The sequence below is a fragment of the Lissotriton helveticus genome, chromosome 1_1, assembly GCF_964261635.1.
Source record: "Lissotriton helveticus chromosome 1_1, aLisHel1.1, whole genome shotgun sequence".
NCBI lineage: Eukaryota > Metazoa > Chordata > Amphibia > Caudata > Salamandridae > Lissotriton > Lissotriton helveticus.
In genome coordinates this window covers 707,913,352-707,937,703 of record NC_136057.1, presented here as the reverse complement: position 1 = coordinate 707,937,703, position 24,352 = coordinate 707,913,352, and the positions used below count along the sequence as shown (strand labels likewise).

At 44.4% G+C, this 24,352-nt stretch overlaps 1 protein-coding gene across 1 annotated transcript in view; it reads left to right on the top strand.

The window, feature by feature from the left end:
- The window catches only part of RPS16 (ribosomal protein S16), a 41,311-nt gene that overhangs the window by 12,819 nt on the left and 4,140 nt on the right, over positions 1-24,352 (top strand). The window contains exon 4 of the mRNA XM_078674235.1: positions 20,300-20,396. Coding sequence (XP_078530361.1) covers positions 20,300-20,396 — 97 coding nt within the window. The remainder of the gene's footprint in view (positions 1-20,299; positions 20,397-24,352) is intronic.

Genomic DNA, 24,352 nt, shown 5'->3' with positions numbered 1-24,352 from the left:
GGTTGGGAATGTGTCGTACAGGCCTTTAATTGCAGCCCTTAATCTATAGTATGCAAACTTTTTTAACAGTTTGGTGGGCACATAGGGATGGGCTTTGAGAGGAGATATTTTGTTGGAACACCGAGCTCATTGTCAATAGTCCCATTTTCCTAGTTTCCTTTCTCATCTTTTGTTCCTGTGTAACCGATAATTTGGGATGATTTGCCAACGGAAGTGCCAGTGCGTACAGCGGTAGTTTTCACGCTTGCGCTGCCAACGTGTGCCAAGCCCTTGATGTGCATTTAACTGGATGTTTCGTGTCATTGGCATAGTAACTGACGGGGTCCGCTATGTATTGTGTAAGTCTGTTCGGGTGAACGCTATCTGGTTCCACCGCTATATGTGCATGGGGTTGCAACCAATAGTGTGCGTGTTGTGCTTAGTAATAGTATAATTGTAGGTCAGGAGCTGCGAACCCTCCTTGATGATAGGGTTTTGTTAGTGTTTTCCAGCTGACCCATGGTTGCTTCCTCGCCCACGTGAGCCGCTGCAGCGCTGTGCGCAACCTAGTGAACGCATTCTTGAGCCAAATTGGGATATTCCAAAACAAGTATAAGAATCGGGGTAGTACTATCATTTTCTGATGGGCAATTCTGTCCGCTATCGATAAAGGTAGATTAATCCATTTATCCACCGTCTCCTCCAGTTTGGCCATGGCCACCCCGTAGTTTTCTTTAAGCACTACTTCCGGGTCTCGATGCACCCAGATTCCCAAATATTTCACAGGACCAGTCTCTCATTTTAGTGGAAAATCTAACGTGGGCTGTGGGGTCTCCGCCGTCAGGGGTATCACCACCGATTTATACTTAGGCCAGAATATTGTTCATACTTGATGTATTCCCTAATCAGTGGATTCAGGTTTACGTCCGGGTAACGTGTGTAGAGCACCATATCATCAGCATATAGTGAAATGCCTATAGGGCGAAGAGAAAATTGCAGCGCCGTTTCTGGGTGCTTCCGTCTGACTTTACAGGCCAAGGGTTCCAGCGTTAGTGCGAATAATATAGGGGATAGCGGACAACCCTGCCTCGTTTCACGACTTATGGTCATGTGTTGTGATGTGCTGCCATTAATTCATACTCTGGCTCTAGGTTCATTGTACAATAAGGCTATCCATTTTAAAAAAGAAGGGGGAACCCCATTCTCAGAACAGTGAGCATGAATTCCCACTCCACCAAATAAAACACTTTCGCTGCGTCTAGCAGTGCTGCCGCGGCCGGCAATTCAGGGTTCAGGCTTTGGTTCATTGCGAAGATAGTACGCAGGTTTTGTGTTGTGGATCTGGTGGGGATGAAGCCCTCCTGGTCTGGCAGCACTAGGGACCCCAGAAGCAATTGTATTCTAGTAGCTAATATCTTTGCAAGAATTTTGACATCTATGTTTATTAGAGAGAGAGAGGGCGGTACGACTCGCATCTCTCACGGTCTTTTCCTGGTCTCGGAAGTGCTATCAGTAATGCCTCTCTTAGTGACTCGGGTAGTATACCTTCGTCATACATCTGGGCTAAGTGTGGCATCAACAGGTCTCTGAATTCCTTATAGAATTCTCCCGGTAAGCCATCTAGGCCAGGAGCCTTGCCATTCAGGAGTGAGTTAATGGCGTCCTTAATTTCATCTTCAGTTAGATGATGACCTAGGAATTTTCTGTGTGTGTCCGAGAGCCAGGCTAACCCTATGTCATCTAGATAGTCATGTGGTGTATAGCTTGGAGTAGAATGTCTGTAAGCTATCCAATATAGCAGGGGTGTCCTACACCATTTCGTCATGGTCATTCATTGTGTTATTAGTGTATTAGTGTATTGACTTTACCTTGTGTGACAATACTCTGCCTGGCCTACCACCTTTACAGTATGCCCTGGCTCTGCAGTGTTTTGATAAGTATTTTGCCTCCGAGTCTGCAAATTCATGGTATGTCAACTTTACATCGTATGTCTGCTAAGATGGAGTCCTGTAGTGTCTGCGTAGGTATCTTCTAGCTTTTGAATATCTTTTTCTACCATGGCCAATTGTTGCCTAATATCTCTAAGTATCCCTGCATGCTTACCAATGCAATGTCCTCATATGGTTACCTTAAACGCCTCCGATAATGTCCTAGTACTGTCTACCGAGCCCTCATTGGTCTGAAAGAAGTCTATAATGGCTTGGCGTAGCTCGCTATTGAATATTTGGTCTTTCAGTGCGGACTGATGTAGACGCGATGTGACTTTTCTCGGTGTATGTGTTGGTACTGCCAATACCATTCTTACTGGGGCATGGTCCGATAGCGTTTTAGGTAAGTGTTCCACTGTCGTTACCCATGTACTGACTTCCTGTGTGGTGAGCCAGTAATCTAGTCTTGACCAAGTGTTGTCAGTGATGTACATGTGCCTTCCCTGCAGCCCGGGTGTCGCAACCGCCATATATGCACCAAAGACCATTCCATCTATCAAGGCCTTGGCCGACCGTCTACCGACCGTCTACCATGTCTATCGGTACCAGCTGATATGTCTAATAATGGGTCTATGCATGTTAAAGTCACCCCCCACCCCCCATATAATAGCTGTCGGCTGCGTTTCTCTCAGTTTGATTCAAATATTCTCATAGAATTGCGGATCAATATTGGGCCCATATACCGATACAATTGTGATATCTGTGCCACCAAAGTTCCCTGGTCATCTGTGACCATGTCCAGGAGAGTAAAGGGAATATTTTGTCTAACCAATATCAGCACCCCTCTAGCGTAATTTGAGTAAGACGATGCCACTCGAACCTGCGCCCATCTGTACCCAATCCTGCTATCTCAATGGGGCGCTATGTGTTTCTTGAAGGAAGGCCACATCCACTTTGTGCCTATCTATATATGCAAGTACTTTCCTGATCTTTCGTGGATCTTGTAGACCCCGCACGTTCCATGATCAGGTCAGTGTCCTAGTCTGTCTTAGGTCAGTCCCCATAGTTAGCATTCAGTTGGACATTACTCTTGCGATATTGCAGGAATTTAGAACACATGTGGTGTTTTGCTCGGTTGCAGAGACCATCTGCCGCTGCCTGGTGATTTTCATGTTTACCCACCCGCACCCACTCCGTCGTGTTTCCCTCAACAAAGCCATTACCCCAACCAGTTCCAAGTAACTAACACCCCTCCCCGTACATATACCAACATAATTTCCCAAACAATAACAATTGTGGAGTACACACGTGGGCAGGAGCTTCCTAGACTCCCCGCCCCCCTCCCCGGTTGGCTTGTGACGAGGGGGGGGGGGGCATATATTAAAATAGTATTGCACTATTAATTGTGAACCTCAAATCTTTCTTATTGTTTAAGTGGATTTGATAAAGCACCTTCATGACATTGTTACCAATATGTATTTCTTATCTCTCTTTACAGTTCGGTAAGTCTAGAATATTTATGTGCCAATTTGAACTTATCTGAGCATCAGGGCTGCGTCTCAGCTTGCATTGTCCTGACTCGGCCACGTCATAGTTCTGTGCCATGTTATTAGTCAGTGGCGTTGTTTCCTTCATACTTTTTGGCTGAAGTTTATTCGCCTCCACCCTTTTCAATGCTAGTAAACCCATTATTTATATCGCAATCGTGTTAGGCCGAGGCGTCCATGTTTAGTCATCTTTCCCTACTCCACATCGGACATTACTTCTCTATCCTGAGGTCTATCCCGCGGTGATCTTCTGCGCCCTCCTTTCGGTCTCCTCATCTGCAGGTATTTCATAATGTCTTTGGGTTCATTAAAGATTTTTGATGCGCTTTCATCTGTGATCTTGAGCCGGGCAGGGTACAGCATAGCATAAGGGATTTGCCATTCCCGAAGTTTGTTTTGCCACTCCGTATTTCTTTCTAGCTTCCTGAACTGATTGGGTGAAGTCTGGATATAGGAAAATATCCATTCCCTCGTGCCGCAGTGCACCCAGTTCTCTAGCTTTTCTCAATGCTGCATCCCTGTCCCGGTAGTTGAGTATTTTAGCTATAATGGGCCTTGGCCTAGTGCCCAGTCGTGGTTTGGGAGCCAGGGATCTGTGGGCCCTTTCAATGAGAGAAACATCCGAGAAGGTGTCTCTTCCCAGCAGCGTGATCAGGAGTTGTTCCACGTATTTCTCCATTGGGCCTGTGTTGGTAGTTTCCGCGATTCCCATGAGGCGTATGTTACTCCTCCGAGACCTAGATTTCAAATCTTCAGATTTTGCGGCTAGTTGTTTATCTATACCAGACTGCCTAGTGGTCATTCGGTTGTTAGCGTCTTCAACATTGGAGATTCTACGTTCTGCCTTGTCAATTCGCTCTGTATGGCAGTCTAAGCGTTCGGACATGCGGTTCTCTCTGAGTGAGAGTCAATTTTGCCATCAGGTTGTGTGGAAATAAAAAAAAAAATCTACTTGGCCAATGGACAAAATGTTACAGAAATCTACTTGTCCTGGGAAGATATCTGCTTGCCCCACCTATTCCATTTATCACTGAGGTGGGTCTGCACGGATAAAACCTGCACTGCAATCAGTGCAACATACTATGCAATATAAACTTCAAATGCATGTCAAATTATGCAATGCATGGTCATACACCCTTAAATTCAACTGTTGCACTGGCTGGATGTACATCATGTGTCCAGATGTGTCCGTGTGCACTGCACCCAATTACCCTGTATGAATGTAACAAATTTTCTAATTTAAAAAAATAGTGCCGAAAGGGCAGAGTACAGGCTGGTAATGGACTACATTTCTTGTAGCGTATTTGGCATAGACTGTGCCGGAATATGAACCTGTAGGGCAGAAGGGGGTTCTCTATCCTAGGGCAACTCATAGCTGTCCAGTTTCAAAAATACTCGCATGTGATCATGCTCTGATAAACGTGTGGATGGGAATAACCACTCCTCGGCAGAGCTTATGAACTGTTCATGGTGCAGCACAAATCACATAGCAGAGGTGTTTAGTTCACTGAAGCAGTATCCACAAGTATGAATACACAAGTGGAAGTAATGGACAGTTAAATCAATCTCTCCTTTTACACTCCTGGGCAGGTGTGGTGTGATTATATTCTTGTGCATTCACTGCTACATTTCCACATTCTTCTACCACACAAGGAGCATATGCAACACTGGCAGTAGCAGTACAGGGTTCTCTTGTTCACAGTACTGGTAAATAATGGCACCAGCAGAGTTAGCTTACCTAACATGAAGGGGTGCAGATCAGCAATAGATGTGCAAGCTTGTCTCTCTGAGATTTGTAAAGTAATCACTTTTTTCTTTAAAATCCAAGTTCTCTGCCACTTGTCTCTCTCCTTTTATTTATTTAAAGAGTTTTATATAGCGCTGGCTAGACCCGAAGGTATCCGAGCGCTTTACAAGAGAATCAACAATGTAACAGAACAAATTCAACGAATTACACAGTACATCAAAAAATAAGCAATACAATTAGGATGGGAGAGAAAGGACAGAGAAGTAGTGTAGGGGGCAGGGGAGGTGAGAAAGGGAGGATAATGGAAGAGAAAATAAGGAGAGACGAAAATAAGTCTGTCTACAGACCGACTGGGTGGGTGACGACCAAGGAGGGAATCCACGGCCCATTTCCCCTATAGCTAAACCAGGTAGCTCCATCGGGCATCAGACAAAATAGTTCACTCTCAAAACATTGAGAGAGGAGAGGAGAGCCATAAAATAGAGGAAGGATGCGGAGGAAAGGACAGGAGAGACGAGAGGAAGTGGAACAATGTGGTTCAGCAATATCAGAAAAAGATCGACAGTTAAACATTAAAACAGATAATCAGCAACACATTAGAAGAGGAGAGAAAGGAGATGGTGAAGTAGTGGGGGAAAGGGGAGGTGAGAAAGAGAGGATGAGGGAAAAGACAGCCGTAGAGACGAAAGGAAGTCGGTCTAAAGACCGGCTGGGTAGGTGACGACCAAGGAGGGAATCCATGGCCCATCTCCTCCATAGCTAAACAAGGTAGCTCCATCGTGTGTCAGACAAAATAGTTCCTTCTCAAGTATCGAGGGAAGAGGTTTTCTCAAACAGGGTGGGGACAAAGGGCAGTGGCAAGTGATGGCTGAGGACAGAAGCTGGAAAGAGTAGGAGCGGAGAGGGTAGGGGGAAGAGAGAGGGGGAAGATAAGGTCAGGAGAGATGCTGGAGCGTTTGCCCGCAGTCAGTCTAAGTAGGTGATAGTTCTCTGGGTAAATGTCCTGAATGGCGTGCAGGATCGAGGTTGGATGACGGCTAAGATCCAGTTCAGATCGATGACCAGTTTTATGATTGACCAGGGTCCGCAGTACATCGTGATGAGGTCGACTGGTGGCCATCTTGTGGTCAGGCAAAGTTCATTTTTATTTAATCCTTAGGCTGATCGGGTTTATCGCAGTAGGGGGCGGGGGTTCAGAGGCAGCTCCGGATCGCTGGCCCGATTTCCGGCATTTCCCCCGAGCTCGCGGTGGCCTCCTGCAGAGTTCTTGGAAACAAATGAGCGTTGGAGAATAGGGTAGGTCACAGTATAGCATCACACTATTCTGGCATATTATTGTTAATGCTTCTGATGTCACAGGTGCTCTCATTCCAAGATAGAAACTGTGTTTGAGTGCTGTTATAAGCAGACCTAGAGTGGCAATGGCAACAATGATGAGTTAGCATTCGCACAAGGGACATGCTGGAATAAAATAAGTAATGTCCAATGTCCCCAGCCCCTCACTGCCCCCCAAATGCGCATGTTGTCTTCCGCAAAATCCTGTAATTCTGTTGCAGGATGCTGACATGAGTATTGGGGAGCCTGGTGAAAGATACGGTTTTACAGTGCAGCAACTTGTGCAATCAGTTTCTTTATTTCAGAAGCTGAGGGTCCAAGTGATGATACTTGGATATTTTAAAATGGACACATGCATAAAGAAGGCACAAAGGTAGTCGCACAGGAAAAACACCCTTTGGCAAATCATGTAGGGTAAGAAAAACATACCTTTTATGTCTACATAGGTCGAAATTTCACACAGGCGGAAGAGTCACTGGTTAGAGGAGGCAGACCCGGACGCTGAGATCAGACCCGGGACCAGGGTTCAATTCCCGACACGTCAGGGTCTTGAGCCCAAAATGTCCACGGACTCGGTAATTCTCGCTTCGGTGCCTACTCGAATCACAGGTTCACACTCTGAAACTCTGGGCAATAGCTTGCTTAATCTCCACTACGGCCCCCTGCGGCGGGATGCCTGGCTTTCACCTTGGGGATACCCAGTAAGGGGCTATCTCACAGGGAAAATCCAGGACGGGTTCCCAATGCAAAGCGCTTTGAGACCTGGCGGTGATATTGCGCTATATAAAAACCCATCCATCCATCCAAATACGCTGCATACACAGCATTGCCTGGATTACAAATATACTTTCTGCCGTATGTGGTGTTTCCTTTATTCTATGTAAAATAACAGGAGCCCCCTGGTGCAAATAGCAATCCTGGGTCAGGGTAGAAAATAATTGTAAGCAAAAGTTCCCAGGCATACACAAACGTACTAGCAAGTACACATGTAGATAAGATTATCTACAACAACATTAGCCAAACTGCTTTCTCCAATAAAAATTGGTTTTAATTTCTCAGATATTCATAAAAAATTCATATGATAAAAATACATTACAATGTTCAGAGTCAATGCAAACTTCATTGTAACTATACATGATTTGTTAAGATTAAAATTTCGATAAACATTTTAAAAATGATGGTTTCCTGTCGACGCGTTTCGACACGTAAGTTGTGTCTTCCTCAGGACTGTACCATCGGTGTTCTGTAAAAATAATAATCATGGACATTTTTTACTATATGATTCTTTTCCTGGTAAAGCAGTTTGCACTCGTTTATAACATGTTCGTTGTACCGCTAATCATTCTTCCATGGCTATTGATATACCGCATTATTGCTCAAAACATCTGTATACAACCCATTTGACTATGTCTGTTGTCTCTATACATATATGCATCTTCAAGGTGGAACATCAACTTATTTTGAATGCTAATAACAGTGTCAACTTTGGTTATATAACATCATAAAAATAGAGCACAAACATGTCTTATCATTCTTTTACATTATTACCTTTTGCCATATACATTTACATATACTCATTTTGTTAACTTAAAGACACGTTTTTGTCAGGTTAGGCTGGCATAAGTATATACTGTGCTGTATATATACATAAACTGAGTATAGGCATACCCCAAAGGCGTATCAATCTGCACAGCCGTAGATGTGTTTCTGCCCACTGTGCAGAGTAAACCTCGCGGAAGAGGGTATCCAGCAAGGCACCACAAGGAATGCTTGCTAATTTATTAATGCATATGTGTTATTCAAAAAAAAATATATACTTATGCCAGCCTAACCTGACAAAAACGTGTCTTTAAGTTAACAAAATGAGTTTGTCCTTAAGCTATCAACGAACCACCAGGGTCACCAAACAACTTTAAGTGTATATGGCAAAAGGTAATAATGTAAAAGAATGATAAGACATGTTTGTGCTCTATTTTTATGATGTTATATAACCAAAGTTGACACTGTTATTAGCATTCAAAATAAGTTGATGTTCCACCTTGAAGATGCATATATGTATAGAGACAACAGACATAGTCAAATGGGTTGTATACAGATGTTTTGAGCAATAATGCGGTATATCAATAGCCATGGAAGAATGATTAGCGGTACAACGAACATGTTATAAACGAGTGCAAACTGCTTTACCAGGAAAAGAATCATATAGTAAAAAATGTCCATGATTATTATTTTTACAGAACACCGATGGTACAGTCCTGAGGAAGACACAACTTACGTGTCGAAACGCGTCGACAGGAAACCATCATTTTTAAAATGTTTATCGAAATTTTAATCTTAACAAATCATGTATAGTTACAATGAAGTTTGCATTGACTCTGAACATTGTAATGTATTTTTATCATATGAATTTTTTATGAATATCTGAGAAATTAAAACCAATTTTTATTGGAGAAAGCAGTTTGGCTAATGTTGTTGTAGATAATCTTATCTACATGTGTACTTGCTAGTACGTTTGTGTATGCCTGGGAACTTTTGCTTACAATTGTGTTTCCTTTATTCAACTTTAGCTTGATTTGTTTAACACCAGGAAAACAATGTAATTTAAAAAAAATGTTTTTATTAACAGCACACGCATAATCTTACAAGGCTGCATTTTCTGTAAGCCTGCCAGGTGTTTAAAGTATTATCATTTGCTCTGTGCCCCCAAATGCGACCACCTCCATAAAAGCAGAGACAAAGTAAAGGTCAATGTGTCTCTACAGTAAACTTCCTTTCATCGTTTTTTCACTCATTATCAACGCTGCACTGGTTCCATTGCTAGATTGCAAAAGGAGAGATTCCTGCCTTATTGTAAATTAACATGCCACACATTTGACCCTGCCCCCATGCTCACTGAATCCAGGCCATTTCACGCAGAATCACAGTTAACATACCTTTATTAAGGCTCGGGCTGCTGGAAAACCCATTATCAGACTGACTCACCTGCTGGGGAGGCATACAGTGTGTTCGAGACGCAGACTTGTTGCTCTCGATTCCATGAAGTGCGCAGCAGCGCACCAAAGATTAATGGCCTGCCTTGGAGGGATCCCACTGGACAGGCCGATCGAGCCACGCAGCAATCAGCGGCAGAGAGGCCACCTGCCCCCTCAACCCACAGCGCTGAGACCTGGCAGTGGAAAAAGTGTTTCCTGCCTCGGGACCTGCCCTTGCACGTTCAGCAGCTGGGTTCCAAGAGCAGGTGGGCTGCACCAGTGTGGAATCTTCGCTAGAATACTGACGTTTAGCGCAAGACTCCCCCAGCCAATCACTAGATAGATAGAGGCCAGTCATGGGCTTTCAGTCATTCAATGTTCTCCAAAAGCTTTCTGATCGCATTTCTAATTGGCTGTGAGCCTGAGTGCCCACAGCTCATATATTTTTAGTGATTTAATGTCTACTTGTCCGTCGGACAAAACAGACAAATCTTCTTGCCCATTATAAAAATCTGCTTGGTTCGGGTGTCGGGCGATGATTTCCCCACCCCTGTGCCATCTGTTTGACAGCGCAGTTTGTATCATAAGAAACATCGACTGAACATTGTCCGTTGGGATCCCAGCCGTGTTTGGCGCTACTGGCTGAATCACCTGTTCCAGCCCAGAATGTTCCGGAACTTTTTTTGTAGCGTCAAAGTTTATTTTGGGCTGGTTTTTGTCTGGTTTACCCATTGCGTCGTTCGGTTGTTGACCGTGGTTCCGTCGCCGCAGAGAAACGGGCCGCACACCTCGCAGAGGTAGTAGATTTCACTGTGTTCTATGTCCCTCTTCCTGCGGTTAACCGTTGGCAGTCCACTGGCCACCTCTATGATCAGTGCCACTGGATAGCTCCACCAGACTCCCCGGCGCTTTCTTTGTTCTTTGTGCCTCCAGCCCGATGCCCTTAGCGACCTTCACAATCCCGCTGCAGTTGTCTGGGTGGTTATTTGCAACCCCTGCGTTCGCAGTGTTAATGGCCCATTAATCTACTGGTCACTTGGCACCTGGAAGCCCTCCTCTCACCGCCTCTGCGTGTGTATCACGGGCTCTAACAGTATCCTCCTCCTCCTCTCCACCCGTGTCCTGTGTACTCTGTTTTAAGGTGTTTAAGATGGGCCCCGGACTCCTGCTGTTCTTATGTTTGCTCCCGATCTGTACCCCCTGCGCACCACACTTGGAGATTGCTACCACCGCTGTGTCCTGATGCGTGTTCTATATTCTCTTAATTGCACTTGGTTCTCATCGTTGGTACCGATGGGCCTGTTTAATGGCGGTGTTATCTCAACTGCTCAACAGTAGTTTTCGGGCCCGCCCCACGCCGCCGGCTATTTATTGAGGAGCACCCTGTGGGGTTTCCAGCCTCTTCAGCCCGTCCCTAGGTCGGTCTCTAGGGCCCACTGCGCCCCTCTGCCGTTCCGAGTTACCTCTAATTGGCCATCCAGCAGTCTTCACGGCACTCGCGTCTCAGCCCCGGCCCGGTGCGGGATGTATCGCTTAGGTCTCATTACGACCACCCCAATATAATCAGGTGAGGTGGGGGCGCAGAGATCCTGTTACAGACCAGGAGCTCCGGAGCCGTGTCTCCGCCGTGCGGACCTCCGGCTCTCTGCGGTCCGGCGCGCATGCTTTGCGTCTCGGCCTGTCTCGCGTCTCGGCCTGTCTCACTACTTCAGGCCGGTGCTCGGTTTGTCGCGGATCTCAGCAGGCCCTCTTCAGCTTTCGAGTCCAAAACTTTGCTTACATGCAAGTTATCGGCTTCAGATTTCCACCGATCGTGGTGAATAGGTTTGTGCAAGAGCGGTTGTCATTTATTGGGATGAGGTCCCCCGTTGTAGTGCAGGATGAGGATGATTTATTCGGCCACCTCGAAGCTCGCTCAAAGCGCGGCCATCTCGTGTCGTGGCTAGCTCCGCCCCTGGGTAGCATCAGCGTTTATGGTAAATGCTGGCTTCCCATTGGAAAGGAGTGTTTTTGGTTGCCGCCCTATCTGTTTTTTGGACTGCCCCTCCGAACACAATTGCCTGCTTTGCAGCTGTCTTGAAGACTTTTCTTATCTGCTTGTTTATTTAACAAGCAGATAAGAAAAGTCTTAACCACGGCTCACGTTGCCTGCACGCGCCAGTCCGTCTCTGTGATTGGGCATGTATTACAAATCATGCTGCCATCACTCCGCATTCTCTTCTTCGAGACGATACTGCCCCTCCTCCCGGCTGCGCAATTGTATGTCAGGAGGGGCGAGAATCATAAACCGTGTAATCTGGTGTCCGCACCCAGGGCTGTGATTAAAAGTGGGTTTACACTCAAATCAGGGCTCTGTGTGCACAACACTCATTAGGTTGCAAACGCAGTGGTGGAGAGCTGGACGTGAGCCACTGGGCTGTGGCGGCTTCCTCTCCGCGAGCCCTGCTGCCGGAAGTTTCCATGTCCTCTGCACAGCTGAATGAATGGGGCCCCAGCAGCACCAACGTCCTATTTTGCTCTCACCGCCGGATGAAAAAAAGGTGATCCTACCACCACTGCAGTGGTGCTCTGTTTCGACCTTGCTCACGGAAAAAGTGGGGATTCGCATAACATATGACAGCACAACATACGTAACATATAACATTCGATCTCATCCAGTACACATCAAAACGTTTGCTATAATGTAACGCAACTTGCAGGCTTTGAGAATCTGAGCAGTTTCCTCAGAGGCCAGGCCGTCTGAAAAGCTGGCAGTGTTGGGAAGAGTCAGTCATAAGGGTGCATGATTCTTAGTACACCAGCCCTGTTGTCGGCCTCACCTATCTTATTTAGGGAAGCCTGGTATTGTATGGGAACGTTTGTATAGCTCTTCATACCCCAGATGCTCTACTTCCGGGCGATTGGAGGTAGTTTTGTCTTTTGGCTTGGGAAAGGTTATTTTTAATGTGTCGCGCCTCATACTTTTCTAGTGCATAAGCGAGCTCTTTGATAAGCGGAAGCGCTATTTTAAAACACGCTTTTTATTTAATTTCGTTTTTTCACCTAAACTGCCTAATATATTTTAGTCGATTTCTTATCCTATTAGGATCATTGTCCACACACCAGCACTGTAATTGTGCCTTCACCGCTCTTTTCGCGGGCCGAGTTGACTGGGGTATACTTGTGTAGCCGCCATATTGGGTGTAGCTGGGGAGGTCTGCCTGTGTATTCACGCTGAGCGCTTTAGTGCTCAGACGCCCAGGTCAGGTGAGCCCTACTTAAACCTACCATGCAGACGCGCAGCGGGGATGCGCAGCGGGCGCGCCGGAGTCGAGCCCGTCTGCGTCCGTCCGCGCTAGGGCGGCGCTGGAGGCGGAGGAAACCGTGCTACTTCAGGTTCCTTGTAAAGCCCTCACAGGTATGTCCAGGGAGTTGCTATATTCCTATAACACCACTAATACGCACTGTCATGGGATTGTAGCCCCTGACAAGTGGTATGGACCCGTTTGCTGCGGTCAGTGTAAGCTTACGCTGACCCCAGTGCCTGCCTTGGAAGTTCCATCTCACGATATCGTGCTGCGAGGAGGACTTATAAATGCCCGTTCACTCTGCAGGAACGCCCAGAACATAAATGATTTGATTGTCGAGTCTGACCTGGACTGGCTCTTGGTCACCGAGACCTGGTTAAGACCTTGGTCCAACCCGGATTTAGCTATAGCTCTCCCTCATAATTATCGGATACAGCGCCTGGATAGGAGTGAACAACGAGGAGGAGGGTTGGCTATAATAATAATAATAATAATCCACATTTGTAAAGCGCACAATCACCCGTTAGGGTCTCTAGGCGCTGGGTATATAAATAAATAATACCGGATCTATTTTTGACTGGATATAGTAATAACAGATAGCTCAATAAATAAGAGTCAAGATTCGAGGTAGTAGGAGTTTGCAGGTTTAATACAGCATAAGGACAGGAACAGGACAACCTGCACAGGACTAGGATGGCAGCGCTGCCGGGGGCAGGATCGGAATCGGCGTAACATTTAATAACAGTGCACAAGCATATATACTAAAACAGTTGCATTACAATACATACGATAGGCGGAGCAGTGGGTGGGGTCAATAGCAGTCGCGAAAGATAAGGGTGAAAGTAGGTGTAACAAGAGGCGTGAACATAGACATGTGATGTAAACGTAACAGAATATGTCATAAAATGGGGCGGAAACATGGAGGGGGCTACCTGAGGAGCCGGGACCTCTAACCTAGTGGTGCGCGTAAACTGACAATGACGTGTTACTAGGAGAAGCTGGGGGCTATGACTTCTGCGCTAGGAGCAGAGACTGAAGTCTGGAGAGTCAGGGCGACATGTACCTAAACACTATCTAGTATCTGATGTTTAGAGAACATGTTGATAGAATCCAAAAGTTATCGGGGTAAAGGCTAACAGATTCTAAGACTGGTGCATGCATTATTCTACATGTAATGCGTGTTGAGGAATATTAAATGACCATTAATACAGTATTTCTCTTACATGGAGACGTAAAGGCTAGACGATGACGGAAACTATTGATGCGATTCAGTAGCTTAGGAATGCAGAGAAGGAGGGCTGGACTGATAACTAGAATCATAACATACTCTTGGCAGACTGGCAGGCAGAGCCAGGCCGAGCCGGGCACTGTGAGGCAGGAAGTAAGTGAAGGGTCAGGAACACAGGTGGGGGCTGTATCGCTCCTCAGCGAGGGCTCAGGAGACAGGAGCTGAATCTGGTGTCCGGGCCCTTTTGAGGCCTAGCAACGGGGACTTTACAATGAAATAACGTGCACACTGAGAAACGTGGCAACGTAACGTTTACATAGGCCTAATACTCGTAGCTTTCACGAGAACTGGAAACTGGCATATTAGAGATGGACACAACTGTAATTGCGTCTTTAATCGATCATGGGGAATACATATGCATATTAATCATGCACATACAACATAGGATGGGGAACACGTAGGGACACAGAACATGGCAAAATTTACTTTTCCACAGGCCGTCGGGAAGATTAAGCAAGCTATTGCCCAGAGTCACATGGTGCTGGGCTAACCTGCCGCCGTCTACCATAACTCACTCAAATGTTCCATCCACGCATTGGCAACCATCAAAGGTGCTGAAGCATTGGCTTTTTGTCTAGGCATTCATGATTCCCTCACTTTTTCCGGCGCCCTTATCTACCGCCCCCCCTGGCTCTCCTACTGAGTTTCTCGAAACTGTGGGAGATGCACTGAGTGATCTGGTGCTCAGATACTCACATTTTATGGTGTTAGGAGATTTAAACCTGCACTTAGACTCCCCAAAGAACCAGGAGTGGGTAGCTTTATTGACACCATTGACATTCTTGGTCTTACTCTCCGAAATCGAGAGCCGACCCATGTAGCCGGACACCTGCTGGACTGTATTTGCTCCAACTCAACTAGGTTAATGGTCAGGCAGCCGCGCCCTCAAATCTGGTCGGACCACTTCTTCATTCCTTTTGATATTGTATCAAATAATAAGGTTCCCGCTGCTATCATGAATAATGAAATGCGTAATAACATGCATAAACCGAACTGGAAGAAATTTCCCAGCAGACCAGACCTGATAGGAATGCTAAAAGAAGGTACGCCCGTACTAACAGGCGATACTATAACAGATAATCAGAAATTCTGTGACTGGATAGGTTTGGCCGGTGATCTATTAGGACCAGCCGGTATGAAAAATCCAGTAGCCATCAAGGGCAAAAGGAATGCCCCGTGGTTCTCGCCGGCCCTGAAGTTAGAGCTGGGAGAAGTGAGCGCACTCGAACAGAGATGGCGTAGGAAATACGAGGGGGCTGCTTGTAATATCTATAAATCAGCAAGAAGGCACTATCATGCTGGGATTAAACTAGCTAAGAAAGCCCACTACCTACAGGCCATATCTACAGTGGGCTCTGGACAAATAGAAATCTTTAAAATAGTAAAGGATTTCACCAACCCATCGGCCCTGTCACAAGAGATTCCCCCCTCTCAGGACCTCTGTAACTTGATTGCCGATTATTTAGACAACAAGATTGTTGACATTGTGAAGAGTTTTCCACTGCCGTCTCTTTATCCATGCAGCTTAGAGCGGGCTGAGGGAGTCGAGACAGTCAGGAGGACTTCGTGTCTTGAGTCTTTTACACCTGTCCCCCTTGAGGAGACCTCTAAAGCCATTCTGGCCAGTAAATCTGGATCTCCTTTTGATCCATGTCCACCTTTGGTTCTGCAGGCGTCGGTGGAGGTGGTTAATCCTATTATTAACATCATAAATTCATCGCTAGCCACAGCAGTAATCCCCACTGAATGGAAACTTGCAGCAGTTAAGCCCCTCCATAAAAAGGCCCTAGCCGACCCAACGATCCTCTCCAATATGCGACCTATATCCCTGCTCCCCGTGGTGTTCAAACTGGTGGAAAAGTTCGTTAATAGCCAACTTACGAGCTATCTGGAGGAGAATAACATCTTACATCCCAACCAGTCTGGGTTCCAGTCAAAACACTCCACCGAGTCTGCCCTGCTGTTCACGGCAGAGACCCTACGAATGGCCATAGACCAGGGTAAGAAGGCTGTCTTGATTTTATTAGATCTGTCGGCAGCCTTCGACACGGTCTCCCATAACATCTTAGTGGACCGGTTGGTGGCCGCAGGAATAGGAGGGACGGTCTTGGGTTGGCTTAGGAATTTCCTGAACAGACGCCAAATTACAGTCTTGGGCAAATTCCAGTCAGAAGCTAAGGTCATCAGCTCCGGGGTCCCTCAAGGCTAAGCCCTGTTCTTTTTAATCTATATATGGTACCCCTGATAGAGCTAATTGCATCATTTAACATCAGTACAATATCATATGCAGATGACACTCCGCTCATCCTGGTACTGGATGGGGAACTGCTTGGGGCGGAGGAAAACCTGAAGAATTGCCTAGCAGCTACATTTAAATGGATGACTGAGAATCATCTTAAATGCAATTCTGGCAAGACGGAGATCTTGCCTTTTGGAAATCAAAATCTGTTTTCCCCGAAAAACTGGTGGCCGGACGATGCTGAAGCCCCCCCTGATACCATGTCATCTGCTCGAAACCTGGGCATTAAATTTGACGACCAACTGTGCTTTAAACAGCAAGCGGTGGCCGTAGCCGGTATGTGTTTTCACACAATTAAATCTCTGAGGAAGTTTTTTGATCTTCCTCTATTGGCCAGGAAATCAGTCGCAGTTGCCCTAATAAGTTTGAGGCTGGATTACTGCAATAGCCTTTATGCTGGAGTCAATAAGTCCGTACTCCATAGGCTACAGATGGTCCAACATGCTGCTGCCCGGCTGGTGCTACGTTGGCCCCGTAAATCATCTGCGTCTGCTGCGCTTAAAGCGCTGCATTGGTTGTCAGTTGCCAAAAGGATCTTATTTAAGATCTTGCTGATCACATTTAGAGCCTTTCAACAGCAAGGGCCTAAATACTTGTGTAACGGCTTTAAACGATACCATCCCACCCGTTGCTTGAGGTCTGCTAATCAGAATCTGTTAACCATCCCCAGATTTAGATTGGCCACCAAAGGAGGAAAATCTCTTTTTGTTTTGGGAGCTAGAGCCTGGAATAAGCTCCCACCTCACCTCAGGTCACTGTCCCACGAAACTGTTTAGGAAAGCTCTAAAGACCTGGGTGTTTTCTCTTACAGATGCGGCCTGCATAGCATTGGTGTAAAGTGTAGGCGTCTCCATTGGTCAATCTTTTCCTTAAACCGTGCCATCTGGTTTTGAGCGCCAAGATACTCCGTGGAGTGATAGACGCGCTATAAAAGTGCTCCCTACATTTACATTTACATTCATTCCTCCTGTGGGCTGTACGCTGGTGCCCTGTGTGCGGGAGCAGTGTTTCTAGGCCTGTCCTTGCCCTCACCTGCAGGGCTGGCTCCCCCCCAATGCTCCGCGACAGCACCTGCTTTCGTTGCATTAAATTCTCATGAGTTATCACCTCACTCCCTTTATAGCCCTCTTCTAGCTTGCCACCATCACTGCACGTGTGTGTCAAAAATACCCAGCCTCCTGTGTGAGACAGGACGGCAAACAGGTGTATTAGGAACGCTGGGATATTCAGTCAGAATCTCTGAAAGGCTAGAAGGGCTGGTTGTATTTTGTGTGAGGCGATGCCTCTTATGGGGACAACACTAGCCTAGCCTTTTAGAGGTAGCAAACGGACGAGTTTCTGGATAGGCCATTCGGTCTGGCAAGAGAGGCACGTTAAAACAGTTATGAAATATTATGTGCTGCTTTTAGAACAGCATTACGAAAAGACTTAATGTCGCTAAGGAAATTGCCTATTCCGGGTTTTGAGACTAAGAAAGGAGGGAGTTGTTAAAACAAAGTTCTTAATACGTTTCCTGAATTTAGACAACAATTGTTCAACCCAGAGAAGCATGCGTAAGATATTCAATATTTAATAGACTGTATCTTTCACAATCGGTCACCAAGCAGGCACAGGTAACAGCATGAAATCATTGATTCGACTTGCAAAGGGCTCTGCCAGGATGTCATGTACATTTGACAGCCATCAGTATAACAACTCTTTGAGAGATTGATTGCTCTCTGAACTATCACTGTGGTCGCAAAAATACTCCCGCAGTAAATGGGTAGCCGGTGCAGCTGTGTAATGAAGTACGGAAAGGCCACTTTTGGCCAAGCCGTAGTGTTAACAGCAAATAGCCTTGCAAGTTAATGGAGTAGTTGCTCTTATATAAACAGTGTTACAGCAAATAGCTTCACATCAAGCAATACTTCATGCACACCGCGCTTTGCAAAGCAATGGGTGTTGCTTTTTTTAAAATTCTAAATAACAATGGCAAGTCATTGCCATTTAGAGTCCAATAGCTCCAAAACTCGCAGTTGCGAGACAAAATGCTTGTTTAAAATTTATTTTAAGTAGCTTGTCTGGAATTTGCGAACATGCTTGCCAGGGCTTCATTTCCCATGGTCTTTTTGACCCCATGGTGAGGATGTTTTTTAGGGTCTATGCGGACTTTTTAAATCCAGTTAAAACACGGACATGCCTGTTGCTCGTTGCTTGCAAGCAACAGAGGCCAAGTACACTTGTTTGATTTTGCAAACTCTAAATATTTATACCCTTTTTGAAAAAAATACACTCCTTTACCCTTTAATGCAGCATTACATAAACAGATGTTTAACCTAATTCGAAGCAGTTCTATTTACAGGCTGAGCCTGCAGCTTCATGCTTATTCAATGTTTCAAAGCACTTTGCAAAATGTCTTCTGTGCAACTGCATGTTCAATCTGTGCCTCTTCTATCCACTAACATTGTATGTTGGTTCATAGTACGTTGGCTGTGTATTCAGCAGGTCAATATGGAAGCTTGGCATCATTTAGTAGATTCAATTCAATTTTATTAAAGATTTGGAACTCCAATGAGGTCCACCTGAAAGGAAACATACAGATGATTGCATAAAATATAATAAAACATGCGAAAGCACATTATTGACCTCCAACTCGGAGTACAGATTTTTCAACTCATAGCAATTTCAGGAAATAAAGTTTGGGACTAGCAGCAAAAGGATTTAGGTAATCTAAGCATATCCTACATCGGGCAAAGAGCATTCGGGTATCAGCCAGTTCATGTGCAAAATACAATTAAAAATTCTAGCTTCAGCAGAAAATTAACTTTGAATAAACAGTTGTGTTACAGCAGAGTCGTGCAGAATACAATCCAAAATCCAACTTCAATAGAAAATCGAGTTTTAAAAATTGCAACAAGATAATGGGCGAAAAATAAAACATATCCCAGTTGTGCAGAGAGCAATTGGGTAGTAGCCAAAACGTACAAAATACATTCAGGAAAAGGAGCGAAAAATTAAGACATAATAGAACGACAGGCTCATGGATAACATCCCATTTAAGAGAATATATGGGTGCGTGCAGTGCTGGTCTTTAGTCTATCGGTGGGTGAGCATGGTGCTGGTCTGCTGGGGTGTTGACTGCTCAAATTTGCATAGTCGTCAGATTGCAAACACTGTCAAAGGTCTTTTAATGCCTAGAATTCTAGGCCCAGTAAATCATATGATTCACCACAAACTTTAATTTCGTTAATGGCTATTGTAATATAATAATGTGTTTCGTGGCTAAAAACTTATGGTCCCAAAGGCGAGACCTATTGACTATGCCAATGCTTGTTTTTATTAATCGTTACTGGTACCTCCTGCTAAAATGCATCCATATCCTGTTTTCTATGTGCCAAATTTTTAGGACTAGTGAGCTTTCTTACAGTAGTTCATTTCTTGCCTAAATTGCAACTTATTTCTAATAGTTAAGCCAGGTGGCAAGTTAGTTTATGCCGACTGCTCATTGTGTTAAGCTTCTAACGTTTGGGAGGTATGTGTTAGCATCATATAAATGTGTATTATATTCTATGTCTGTCCCCCCCCCATTACATTAGGAATGTTGAGTCCCTCTCCAAAGGGATATAGCTTGATCTGGTAAAGCAGTGACAAGCGGTACCATGAGGGTGTGGAGTTTCGAGTTTCAAGGCATGCGAGTTAACCTTATTTGTGTCTAAAATTGGGCATTCCTTTGGTGCACAGTAAAAGCTTTGAGTTACTTCATACTATTCTTTAAGGTATCCTCTTTAATTTGATAGCATTTCTTAATGACCTGGTGTTTTATATCAGTTCAATTAGTACTGCAGCAGCTTTGTAATGTTGATAATATGGACACTTAGCATTATTATCATGTGCAAATTAATAAAAGCTTTAAATGGTTAAATGGTTTTCTTTTCTAGCTTCTTGAGCCGGTTCTTCTCCTAGGCAAAGAGAGATTTGCTGGTGTTGACATCAGAGTCCGTGTGAAGGGTGGCGGTCATGTTGCCCAAGTCTACGGTAAGGTTGATAGTTACTTCTACAAATTGATTGGGCTGTTACATATGAGCTTTCAAACTATTCGTGGAAGCATCGAACCTTGAGCCCTTTGATGAAGTTTAGCAGCAAGAGAGTGTTGTTTAATTTTTATTTTTAGTATTGCTTCCTGTCCGCTCCTTATTTGTTCGAATGAGTGACTCATGCTTCCAATTATATCCATATTCAGCTAAACGAAGTGCATGTAGCACACAAAGTGAACATTTGAACCAATCCAGTTCAATATATCTTTTTTTAACAACAAAAAAGCTTATTACCTGTTAACTGCCTGCCCTATACTCAAGTTCCCCCATCCGAAATTGTAGTGTGAACATACTCAAGCTGATAACCATGTTTTTAATTTTGATTAGCAATGAGGCCACTGCTTTTAATACTTTAAAACAATACATTTTACCATGCGTAGAATGATTAACCGATTTAGCATGTTCTCCTTTTTTTCACATTCATGCAAAGGTGGCAGGATCATAGTGACCCTCATGCATTTTAGATGGCCACATGACCTAGTAATGTATTTTATTTTAGTGCCCTTATTTATCAAGGCCCTATTTGGGGAATCATTTTAACAGATGAAATCGTGTTTTCATTTTGTTTGTTAGCTTGAAATCTTGACCATGCGCTTACTAATGATGCTTCTGTCGCTTACGACTTCCATGGCCAGCCAGTGATGAAGGCTTGGTTGAAAAAGAAAAAAAAAATCGAATGGAATAAGTACCCCATAGACTGGTTCCAATGGTCAAAAGCAGAGCAATTTTTAATTTAAACACTGTCACCAGTAAATTTGGTTTTTAATTGATATCCTATAATCGGAGCACTATTCAGGTTCAGGTGTGTGCAAAAATGTTTTTTCTCTTCTCAATCATGCCAGTCAGTCATATTTTACGCTACCTTCTGCGACAAACCTAGTAGTCCACATTTTGTGATTGCAGGAAGGGAACATGGGAGGGGTTGTTCCTCCTACTGCCTATTACAAGATAAAAGTCTGGATGCCCTTAGTTATTTGAATTTTTGTGTCTTGTGGAAATCAAAACTATTTCTGCGTTGCTGTTGGCCTGCAGTAATCTTTGTAAATTGTTGCTTTTATACCACAAAACGAAATAATTTCATGAACAGGCACTCGTTTTTTTTTGTTTTTTTTGTTTTACATTATCCGTTCAACAAGACTATTCTAACTGAGGGGCATATATTAACTTTCTACTCTTGCTTGAGTTGAGATTTCAAATTTTAATCAAATTGTTTTTGTTTCATAAGAATTACATTTTTAAAGCTTAATCCCAAGAATTAATTTGTAATAAATTAGATTGGTCAATATGTACTGTGAGGGGTCTTAAATCAACTGTCCAATTCAGAATCTAAAAAAAGGCCACTTGTTAATATAATCCGAACTATAACCCAGAAGACAGGTTATGTTAACCTCAAGGGATTAAAACGGTTTGTATTATCCTGCCACCAATGAAGTGCTTGAATTGAAATGCACAAGGGTCTCAATGATGCACTGAATCACCACACATGAATTTATCTTATGTACATTTGATACAGAAAATAGTCCTTTTACACGGCCGCAGGCTTTTAAAACTATTCAGTCATTACTTATTCGCCCATTGCTCTTTTCCTTTTTTGGGAATTGACTTTGTTATAAAATTCCCTTTTATCTGCTTCACCCAACCCTAGCACGAAATGCTGTTTAAGAATAGTGAGATTTTGCGGAGATGCAAGAACCTGGAGTGTGCTGTGAAAGTAGATCTATTTATATTCACGGAAGCACATTGTTTTTAAAGTGTGCTTAGATTTATTACTATAACTTTTCTTGCCCATCAGAATATACGTGGGTTTCTGCTGTTTACGACTTCAACCAGTTGGAAGATTCCATCACTTGAGGCACATTAAGCTCTTCGCCCTATCCATTACAAAGCCCAGTGCAGAACCTAAGGTTCGGGCAATCTATATCTTTTTCTCAAGCAAGAACCTAGGAAGCAGAATGACGCTGAATGACCGGAATAAGTGTAACAGAATAATATTCACGAACAGTGTTCAATTTGACAAAGCAGGAGCTGGAAAAAAAAAGTTAATCGCCCTTAATGGTAACAGGATATTGAATAACATGAATGTGATTAAAGAACATCTGTTATTGTTAGGGGTTGAAGGAAAGGCCTTATTTTTATTTTATTTATTTTGAAAGTTTTATATAGCGCGAACAAGATCTTTGCAGATATCAGAGCGCTTTACAAGGGCATGGGGGTAAAAAATATAAAGTAATAAAGCGAATATACAGAGTAATATATGAGGTAGTTAGGTACAAGGTGCTAGTTACATAGGTGGGATAAAGGACATGAGGTAGATAACAGGTGAGGTAGTGTCGGTACACAGTGTATAGACAGACAATTGCGTCAATAGTATAAAGTGCAATAATACGGAGCATATACCTGCTTAAACGTGTTTAGAATATTTAGAGTTTAAAGGAGGGTACAGTTGAGGTAGGTGTGAGCAGGGTGTATAGTCCCACAGGTGCGAGAGTAGTAAGGAACGTTGAGATGGAGAGGGTAAAGTGTGCAAAGTCAACCAGGTGCGTAAATAATATAACAATATAACAATATACATAATCAACCATGTGCATCAAACATTATAACAAAATACAAAGAATGAGCGTATACAGTTAAGTAATTCGAAAACACGGGTGACACAGTAGACCAGGGTCGGGAAGGACTTGCAAGGCAGATTCATGAGTGATACGGAGCAATAGATCATGTGTATTTTGCCATGAGGATCGCTTTAACTTCCCTCTTAAAGATTGTTTCGGAGGAGATGAGCCTTGTTTCCGGAGGGAGTGAGTTCCAGATCCTGGGTGCCATTCCTGAAAAGGAGCGTTTATAAGTTTTTTCCTTCCGAAATCTTCGAGGTTTCAGCAAAAGATTGTTTGTGCCTCTAGTAGTTCGGGAGCCACCCGAAATTGTCAGCTTTTGAGTGAGATAGGCAGGTGAATTCCGGTGCACAGCCTTGTGTGTCATGCAAGCGATTTTCAGTTGTATTCTGGCTTCAAAAGGTAGCCATTTCAGTGATTTAAAGTCCGGGGAGATGTGCGAGTGTTTTTTTGAGCCAGTGACGAGTCTCGCTGCGGCGTTAAGGGATGCTCTTAGGGGTGCCGTTGTAGTTAGGGGGAGCCCGCAGAGGGCGGTGCTACCGTAATCTATGTGCGGGATGACTATAGATTGTACTGCAGTTTGGAAGTCTTTGGCAGGGAGGAAGGGTTTGAGTTTCCTCAGGGTATTGATTTGAAAGTTCGCTCCTTTGGTTGCCTTGCTGATGTGCTGCTGCATGTTGAGATTGGTGTCCAGTGTTATGCCTAAAGATTTTGCGGAGTCAACTACGATGGGCTGTACATTTAGAGCCGTTAAATGCTTAAGCCATGTTTGAGCCGTGGATATTTTAGCGGGAGGTGAGATCAGGAGGAACTCGGTCTTCAGAGCATTGAGTTTGAGGTGATTCTCAGAAAGCCAGGATTGGGTGTTTCTGATTGTGGTGTTCAGAAGCATGATGTCCTTGGGAGATTGTATTTTGAGATAAAGTTGGGTGTCGTCGGCATACATGTGAAAGTGCACATTTGATGCCTGTAGCAACGTAGTGAGAGGTTCCATAACTAGGTTGAACAGTGTTGGGGAGAGGGAGGATCCTTGAGGGACGCCTAGCGATACAGGTACCGAAGAGGACAGCAGGTTGTTGCTTTTGAATCTTTGTGTCCGGTTGTGTAGGAAAGAGGTGAACCACTTTAGAACAGCCCCAGATATGCCCATTCTTGTGTTTAACAGTTCGAGTAAGTTCTCATGTTTAACTGTATCGAATGCCGCGGAGAGATCCAGAAGGATGAGGCAGGTGTCGTTTTGGTCTAGGATTTGGAGGGCATCGTCCACTATGTGAGTCATGGCAGT